Genomic DNA, 9,584 nt, shown 5'->3' on the forward strand with positions numbered 1-9,584 from the left:
TTACTTTCAATTGATTAACTTATATTTCGGTCGGTTAAACATTAGTGACTTTTCATAGAAAAAATCACTTTAAATTTATAAGTGTTGGTAAAGGCTATGCTTACTTTGTTTTTTACAAAGTAAGCATTACTTGATGTGTTTTCACAATTGGATTAATTTTATAGTCCATCATCCAATGGTGAAAACACACCAAGTAACGGTACTTTGTCAAAAACAAAGTAACCATAGAAGACACCGTAAGTATTTATTTTAAAATAACATATAATTATTTAAATATTAAATAAAAATATTGAAATTCAAATTCAATTAACAAAAGCACCTAAACAAATAAAATTTAAGTTATTTTAATATTTTGAACTTAAAAATTAAATATAAATATGTATATTATTAATAATTAAAGTTGTACATATATGTATACTGATTTTATGTGTATCAACCAATGTTGTAAGATCTGACATGTCCGGTCGATTCAATCACGTTGAACCGGACTGATGGATATCAAATCCACAAAAAATAAATATAACTTCACTTTGCTGAAAACATATTGTAAAAAAGCAAGTAAATATCGAATTCAAAGATTAGTATTGATTCAACTAGATTAAAAACTAAGAAGACAATAAAAGTAAATAGAAGGGTTTTGATTTGGATATATTTAACAGTAAAATAAATAAACAATATAAAAAGCCAGAGATTAATATAAAAGGAAAAATGAGAATGAATGAAAAATTTCAGTTAAAGTTTTTTTAAATGAGAGGAAAATTTTATTTTTCAAATATCAAAGAACATTATATTAATATTATTAATATATATTTTTATTGATATTATTAATATATTTTTCTTGGTAAATGCTATGTTTACTTTGTTTTTGACAAAGTAAGTGTTACTTTGTGTGTTTTTATCATTGGATGAATTTTACACTCTATCATCCAATGGTGAAAATAACCAGACTTGTTTTGTCAAAAACAAAATAACCATAAAAGACACTTATGTTTCTATATTAAAATATTAAATAAAATTAAAATATTAGTTATTTTGAATTTCGGTTCAATTTCGGTTGAACATTAAACCTTTTAACTTTTTGTTTTTACTGGTTTTACCGATTCGGTTTTTACAATCATATATCAAAACATGATCAATTTTTTTTAAAGTAGATTTATTTTTTGGTTTTGGTTAATTATCAATTTTTAGAAATGAAAAACGATGTTCTAATTAATCGGTTTTAGGTTCGATTTCGATTTCGGATATCGGTTCTTGAATTAGTTTTGTGGAAGCCCTAGTGGCAGCAATACAAATGGGGCAGAGAAGAAACGGCGACTATACAAGACTACAAAATCGTTGGAGCTGCTGGATTTATCAATAACGCATCCGAAAATGGGAGTAGAGAAGCAACTCATCAGAGCCGGCCTCGGTCGTAAGCCTACCGTCGGTCAAACTGTCACCGTCCACTGCACGGGTTTTGGTTAGCATCTCTCTTCTCTCACTAAACCCTAAACTATCTGCTTTCTTTTATTTCCTGATTCCTGAAAAATGTTGCAAATAGGCGGAATTGGGATTATCGTAAAATTTTAATGTTCTCGGGGAAATCATGCTGTTTTTTCGATAGTGCGTTGCGATTGATGGGAGGATTAGGTCCGATGTTTAACATTACGATTGCCATGTTTGGGTCATGGAGGGAAGTGCAGAGTTCATAACTTTTCATTTTATATTGTTGGATTAGAGTTAGATTAGACAATAAACTAAAATTCCATGCCCTATTAATTTGACAAAGATGATAATTAATAAGGACGATTAGACGAACAGATAAAATGAATTGGCCAGAATTGGGTGCTTGAAATAGTTAAGACGGAGTTAAAGACGTTTTCGATTTTGTGCTCACTTGCACGTACAGAACAACCTACTATGATAAAATTGGATAAACAAGGAACTAGGATTGTAAGACTGTTCTAAGGTGCCGTAAGGATTTGCTTTTGAGAAATTGATACACTACATTCATGTTCCTTGCAGGGAAAAATGGTGATCTTTCTAAGGTATTTTGGAGGTAAAGGTTATGTCGTTCATGGCTATGACTTTAGTATATTTACTTTAGCTTTTATTTGTGCTAAAATTTAGAGTTCATTCATTGTATTCTTGTTTATTTTTGGTTCAGCACAAAAGACCTCACGGAAAAGCCTTTCACATTCAAAATTGGCATGGGAAATGTTATCAAAGGTGTCCCTTTTTACGATTGATCTTTCATTAACTGTAATCTTGTTCTTTTATCTTTTATTTTGGTTTTACCAAGTTTGAACTCATAATCATTAATTCTGTCAATGAGGGAGAACATGCATCTCCAATGTGATAATTGTTGTTTTATAAAAGTTTCCTTGAGCTCAAATTCTGATCTATCTAGTCATTTGTAGAACATCATATTCTAGTTGGTAAATACCAACTGATGTTGGTCCCCCAACTCTTACTTTGGTGACATGCTTTGGAAATAGACCACTGAATGATATAAGTTGCAAGTATTTGTTCAGTTTTTCATATTGTGAGGTGCTTTGTATGAGTTTAGGTGGCCTGTAAAAAATTATATCTCATGAGTAGGCTATGAGCCAAAATTAGTTGTTCACAAAGCACAAGCCTTAATTAGAAACGCCGAAGTTTAGAACTTCTAAAATAATTTACAGAGAAGAACATGCCAAAGAAGGGGTTATAGCTCCTTTGAAAACATCAGAGAATTTAGCTACTTCTCTTACACTCATTTTAAGATGTTTCCAGTCTTTGAAAGCATTACCTCTCCTTCAGTTAGGCACAAAAAATTTCTTACCTCCATTGTTATGATAGGCATATTTCAAGTATCAACTTCTCTTAAGGTTTTTTTTTTTTTTTCATATTGATTTTAAGCTAGCATATACTGGTACAAAATTCGCCTTATTGTTTTCAGCTCAAATCAAACACAATGGAGAAGCATTAACCCTTGCTTGTGTTAGAATTTCTGCTGTGGGTATTCTTGCAAGCTTAAAATCTAGCTTTTGAAGAAACTTTCTTAACTCCTTTGGTTTCTTATATAACAGCTCTTGCCTTGTTCATATTGTCTATCTGTTTACCTTATTTGCATAGTAATATATCTTGTTGAAGATTGTCTAAAGAAAAAGATTAGCAGGGAATGATTTTATTTGGATATTTCAAGGTGATTAAATTGCTTCTTTGGACTTCTCTATCTGTTGGTTTGATATTCCAGATATGTCAATCTAGTTATATAATATATATTGTTCTTCGACTGTTAGTTTCTCTCTCTTTCTCGCCTCTGTGTATGACCATGATTTTGTGAAGTCTAAATAGAATATGTGCAGATTTTATACGAAGACTTACCTGTCCTTTCTTATCAAATGTATAGGATGGGATGAAGGTGTCTTGGGAATGGAGCTTGGAGAATTAGCTCGTCTACGGGTACTGCACGATCCTTTTAGTTTGATGTGTTGTATCATTTCTTAAAAATTTGTGTTTTATTCATGCATGAAGCAAATCATCATTATTGATCTTATATTGACTTTTGGATTTTTTCCTATCAATTTTTTCCTTTTTTTTAAAGATTAGGATGGAAATGTCTGCATATCTTTACTATCATGTTCACTCAATTTGCTGATTGTACAATTTTGTAATGCATAAATTTTCTATCATGACACTTAAAACCCCCCGTTTCTTTTGTTGATGAAGCCCCTAATCTTTCCATATTACACATTGAGCCCCTGGTTAATAAGACAGTTTGCCGTGCCCCCCTCTCTTTTCTCTGTTCTTTTTGTTGATGAAGCCCCTAATATTTCAATGTTACACATTGAGCCCCTGGTTAATAAGACAGTTTTCCGTGCCCCCCTCTCTTTTCTCTGTTCTTTTTGTTGATGAAGCCCCTAATCTTTCAATGTTACACATTGAGCCCCTGGTTAATAAGACAGTTTGCCGTGAATCTCAAACTCCGTTGAAAACATGTAATTCAATTCATTTGCATTTGAAATTGCATTTCTTACAGTTCGAAATGAATTTTTTCATTTTTTCTATAGCAATATCTGGCATATAAAAAGCTGCTTTCGAACTATTGAAACTGCAATTTCAAATGGAGATGAAATGAGCAACACACTTTTAATTGAATTCGATATTCACAATTAACTTTCCAGGTAATGGGGGGCTTAATGGGTCAATTATAATGAATTGAATTGGTTGTAAAACACTGTTGGCCCCTAAGGTTGCACGATTTGGATTTGCTAATCTTCTAAATTGAATTGCAGTGCTCTCCTGATTATGCTTATGGAGCTAATGGATTTCCGGCATGGGGGATACAGCCTAACTCTGTCCTGGAATTTGAGATCGAAGTCCTCACTATCGAGTAACTTTGTCCAAGCAGCTGGTAACCTTCCAGAATACCACCATATGAAATAATCAGTATAACCTTGTCTTAAGTGTAGTATTACTTTTGGCATACAACATATTTGATTAAGGATGAAGTGCTTTCTCTGTTTTTATGTTGCCTTTTCTAGCCTGGAGAAAATAAAACTGTGTTTCACCATTATATTTTGAGCTTTGTGAAACGTCTCTCAACCGAAATGACTGGACCTTGAGTTCATATAATTAGCGTCTATAAGAGTCATGGCTTAGAATTCACAACTTGAATTGAGAGGTAAATTTCTGATCAATAGCTGTATCCTTTCCAGGGTCAAGGACATATTTGGTCGGAATAGGAAGGAATAAATTGATCTATGGAGTAATTATAGAACAATATTCATATTCCATGAATTTGTGTAATAGCTATCTTTTATGACATCTTTTTGAGGCCGTAGAGAAATTTTAGGGCATGTTTGGTTCAATTGTTGCTGATAGGTAGTATATATTAGTTAATTTTTGGTAGAAAGGCTTATTGGTATCCAAAGTTTTGTCATTTGTCACCCATGGTATCATTTGGTAACATTTGACCCTTGAGGTAACCGATTTGTTAATTATTGCCGCATGGCACAATATTTGACATGTGATATTAAGTTTATATGGGTTTTTTTTTTTTAAACAATTGCCTCGTGTACACATCACTGTGTTAGAAATTGTCATGTAAAAAAATTAACAAATCAAATAATTTTTCATTTAAAAGGAGTTAGATGTCACTTGTGAGAATATTTAGTTTTTTTACGAAATGATAGCACACATGAGACGATGACAAAATTTTGGATACTACAAGGGCCTAATAAAGGCTTTAATCCTTGTTTTTTCTGCTAAGAGGTTCTCAATTTTTACCGAACATTTTTTTTTCTTGTTTGAGATTGAGAGATAAAAAGTAACGCTGAAAAATAGAACCAAAGGTGTATAGTGTTGGGAATGGGGTGGAGTAGAGATAAAGACCATTTCTTCGGTTCTTGTCTTGATGGGGAGTCTTCAATCCATCTCATTTATAAAATGGAGAAATAGTCTCTAATCCATCTCCTTCCCTTAGGAATTAAGATTGTTCTAAATAATATTTTATTTATTGAAATTAAGATTACTGTGGGAATTTCAATTTCTCAAATTCTAAATAATATTTTATTTACTGAAATTTAAAATTTTGTCGAATAATACAATTAGGTAAATATAATTTATAAAATATTAGTATATTTAATATAAAAATCGCATTAATTAAAATTTTAGGTGTATTTATAGGGGGAATATGTAGGAAGTATTTTATTGAATATATATATATATATATGTGTGTATTTTAAGAATCTTCGTAGAGATTGTTGTGGGGACATGGCAAGGCTGAGGATATGAGGAGAGTCTATCAGGATAATTTTTCTCCATTATCACTCCACGAGAAGAGAAAATAAATGTCAATTCTTTATTCACGCTGGGATGAGTTTCTGTCAGGCCTCGTTTGCAATCTAGTGGGGTAGAGGAGGGTAACATTTGTTGTGGAATAAGCTGTGTATGCATTGAGAACTTGATGAGTTCTCACGAATGCCTTTCCGGGCAAGCGAGCATGGCGCTAAAGTGCTATCCGGAATTTATTATGGCTAGAGTTGTGAATTTTGAATTTTGCAGCGCTGTAAAAGAAAAGGCTATAAGAATCCTAGTTTTAATGAAACATAAAAAAAAAAAAAAAAAAAGGCTACTGGTTGTGGTTATAATTGATTGAGTTGAGACCTTGGAAATTAATGTTGGTTGTTGGATAATTGGTCTGAAATTTGAAATAATTGGAAATGGTGCAACTGCAATGAAAACGAAGTGGCACCAAATTAGCAAAATAACAAGGCATTAATGTTATTAAGCAATGGGTACACCACAATCACAATCCAGACACTGACACATGTTGATCAAGTCTAAGCATTATGGAGCCCGCACACCATGTTGATTTTTTATTTTTTGAACGACACACCATGTCCATTTTAAATATTCAGATAAATACAAAAACAACTCTTATGATTTAAATTTGTAAATGTACATTGCATCTCTTCACAACGATATTTCTTTTATATATTTGCAAATAGAAAACCTGATATCCACATTTTTAGAAGGAATGCACAATTCTTTATTCATCAAAAAAAAAAAGCAAAAAGTATAATTAAACCTCTGAATTTTGACTGTTTTAAGGATCAAAGCTCTAATCAATTATTTTTCCACATTGAGTCCTTGATCATTGATTTTGTTATAGATTTGGCTCTTATTTAACTTTTTCGCTGAATTTAGGAGATGAGAAGATCGATTTGGCGATTCTAATGTTGAAAATCACAAAATGGGAGATGAGAAAATTGAGTTTGGAAGAATATACAAGAAATTAATTTCTATAATTTCGTTTTAATTTTTAATTTTTATCTATTCTAGTCAATGAATTCTTATTTTTATTTGTCTGTCAACAAGTCGAATCGCCATAACGATGTATGCAGTCCAAACTCGACGAAAAAGTTAAATGAGGGTCTAATCCATAATAGAATCAATGATCAAGGGTTCAATATGGAAAAATAAATGATCAGAGGCTTAATCCTTAAAACAGCCAAAGTTCATGGACTTAATTATGCTTTTTGCCTAAAAAAATAGTATATTTCGATATAAATATTAAAAATTTACAATTCAGAAGTATAACGGAGAATCTTGAAGTTGCATCTTCAATATCATAAATCGTGATAGAGCTATAGATAATGTTTGCAACTATTTTTGGTACAACGATGAGAAACACACTTTACTCAAAATCGACTTCATTATCTTTCAATAAGTTTTGTAACAAAAAAAATATCGTTCAATAAGTCAAATCTATGTGGTAATAGACAAACCACTATATATAGAGAGAAAGAACAGACAGAATTACAAATATAAAAAAAAACTATCAAAGTATATCAATCAAAAATTTATTTAATAAATAAAAAACAAAGCAAAGAAGAGATTTATGAGTAGAAAAAAAATCTCAAACCATGTTTAAAAAAAATGAGAGTTTCTTAGTGGTTAGACCGCATTTTTTATCACAATAAAAACATTTTTGAAAGATGTAAAACTACAAAATTTATTTTTATTTTTTTGGTGAACACAAAATTTATTTTTATAGTTGACCGTTAGATATTAGATATTTAGACAATGTCATAATAGAAAAAAAGTAGATCAAGCTTCAAAGGGTCAACTCAAGACAGCCAAAAAAAACTCGTTTGCAATCAGAATGAGCTTGAAGATTTAGTCAAAGATGGCAAGACATTCATAAAATTATATAAACAAGCCTTTCTCTCTTCAGTTTTATCACACATTTCTCTTCTTTTCTTATCATCATATTTGTAAGATTTTCCAAAAAGAAAATGGGAGTCAAAGGTTTTGTTGAAGGGGGTATTGCTTCCATAGTTGCCGGAGCTTCTACTCACCCACTTGACCTCATCAAGGTTCGTATGCAACTAAACGGCGAACACCGCCTTCCAATAGCTCCCGAAGTCCGGCCACCACCCCCTCGTGTTGGCCCAATTTCTATTGGTGTCCGAATAGTCCAATCTGAAGGCGTTGTTGCCTTATTCACCGGTGTCTCCGCCACTCTTCTCCGACAAACTTTATACTCTACCACTCGTATGGGTCTCTACGACGTTTTTAAAAATAAGTGGACTAACCAAGATACTGGGACTATGCCACTTGTACAGAAGATTACAGCTGGCTTTATCTCCGGTGGTGTTGGAGCGGCTGTCGGGAACCCTGCCGACGTGGCAATGGTCCGAATGCAGGCAGATGGACGTCTCCCTATTGAGCAACGTAGGAACTACAAGAGCGTGGTGGATGCACTTAGTCAAATGTCAAAGCGGGAGGGTGTTGCTGGCTTGTGGCGCGGCTCAAGTCTTACGATGAACCGCGCCATGATTGTGACCGCATCACAGCTTGCCACGTATGATGAGGTGAAGGAGGGAATATTAAAGAAGGGTGTAATGAGTGATGGGATTGGGACCCATGTAACGGCTAGTTTTGCGGCGGGGTTCGTGGCTGCAGTGGCTTCGAACCCTATTGATGTGGTGAAGACTAGAGTTATGAATATGACAGTGGAAGCAGGGGTCGAGCCGCCCTACAAAGGTGCATTAGATTGTGCAATGAAAACAGTGAGGGCGGAGGGTCTTATGGCTTTGTATAAGGGATTTATACCAACAATTTCGAGACAAGGACCTTTTACGATTGTACTATTTGTTACTCTAGAGCAAGTCCGGAAGTTACTTAAAGATTTTTAGGAGGAAAGTAAAATACTCTATAATCAGAGGTCATAGAGGGTCCATTTACCCCTTGACTCCCCCGGAAGAACTATATTTTTTTGTTATTTAATGTATAATTTATATTGATAGTTTCACTCTATACATAATTTGTAACGATTTATCGAGTCCAAACATTTTGTTATGGTTCCGCCACTATATATAACCTTTATTATCTAGAAATTCTTCTTCTATCTTTGTGCCTACCGAACAATTTGGGTATTCTATTAGTTACTAAATCGTAAAATAGATCCGAGTCTTACACAATTCAACTTGACTGTGTCTGTTTATTAAGATCAATTTTTTGTGTATGTAAATATTTGAATTTTATGAAATGGATTTCTTCCTCTCCTTTAATTGCAGGCATATAATGTAGGAAAATTTACTTTTATAATATGATTATTTATCAAATGATGTTTAAAAATATAATGGATAGATGGAGTTTTGAATAATTAGTAATTAATATGATTTTGTATTCTACTCCATGAGATTTTTCCAATGGTATAGTATAATGAATGAAAAATTGATGGTCAAGGCAATCTATTTGTTGTTTGAAGAAATTAAAAATCAATCTCAGGTTCTTTTCTAATGAGGAGCAAAATGTTTATAAGCTAGACTTATTTGATAACAATTTCCGGCACTTAAAATTAATATATTAAGTGTTTATAGTTTCTGTTTTGTTTGATAACATCATTTGAAATTTTCAGTTAAGTCAAAAAATCACTTATAATGGTAGGTTAAAATATCTAACTTGAAATTTTAAGTTCAACATTATCAACTAATATTTTTAAATTCACCATTTATTTTTTATATTTATCAAGCATTTAAAATTTAATACTCGTTTTTTTAGCACTTAAGTTTTATCAAACACCGCCTAAGATTTTTAAAAAGGTCTTA

At 32.4% G+C, this 9,584-nt stretch overlaps 2 protein-coding genes across 2 annotated transcripts; both read left to right on the top strand.

Annotated features, from left to right (window-relative positions):
• The first annotated feature begins 1,293 nt into the window (after positions 1 to 1,293).
• On the top strand, positions 1,294 to 4,540 carry LOC136227453 (peptidyl-prolyl cis-trans isomerase FKBP12). Its single transcript, XM_066016121.1, has 5 exons — positions 1,294 to 1,459; positions 2,005 to 2,038; positions 2,147 to 2,208; positions 3,374 to 3,426; positions 4,260 to 4,540. Exons 1-5 carry the CDS (start codon positions 1,372 to 1,374, stop codon positions 4,359 to 4,361), a joined length of 339 nt encoding a protein of 112 aa, XP_065872193.1. The 5' UTR covers positions 1,294 to 1,371; the 3' UTR covers positions 4,362 to 4,540.
• Positions 4,541 to 7,636: 3,096 nt separating this feature from the next.
• Positions 7,637 to 8,870, top strand: LOC136228003 (mitochondrial uncoupling protein 5-like). The gene has a single exon (XM_066016832.1). The coding sequence runs from the start codon at positions 7,767 to 7,769 to the stop codon at positions 8,667 to 8,669; it is 903 nt and encodes a 300-aa protein (XP_065872904.1). The 5' UTR covers positions 7,637 to 7,766; the 3' UTR covers positions 8,670 to 8,870.
• Positions 8,871 to 9,584: the final 714 nt, after the last annotated feature.

Source organism: Euphorbia lathyris, chromosome 4 (assembly GCF_963576675.1).
Source record: "Euphorbia lathyris chromosome 4, ddEupLath1.1, whole genome shotgun sequence".
Classification (NCBI taxonomy): domain Eukaryota; kingdom Viridiplantae; phylum Streptophyta; class Magnoliopsida; order Malpighiales; family Euphorbiaceae; genus Euphorbia; species Euphorbia lathyris.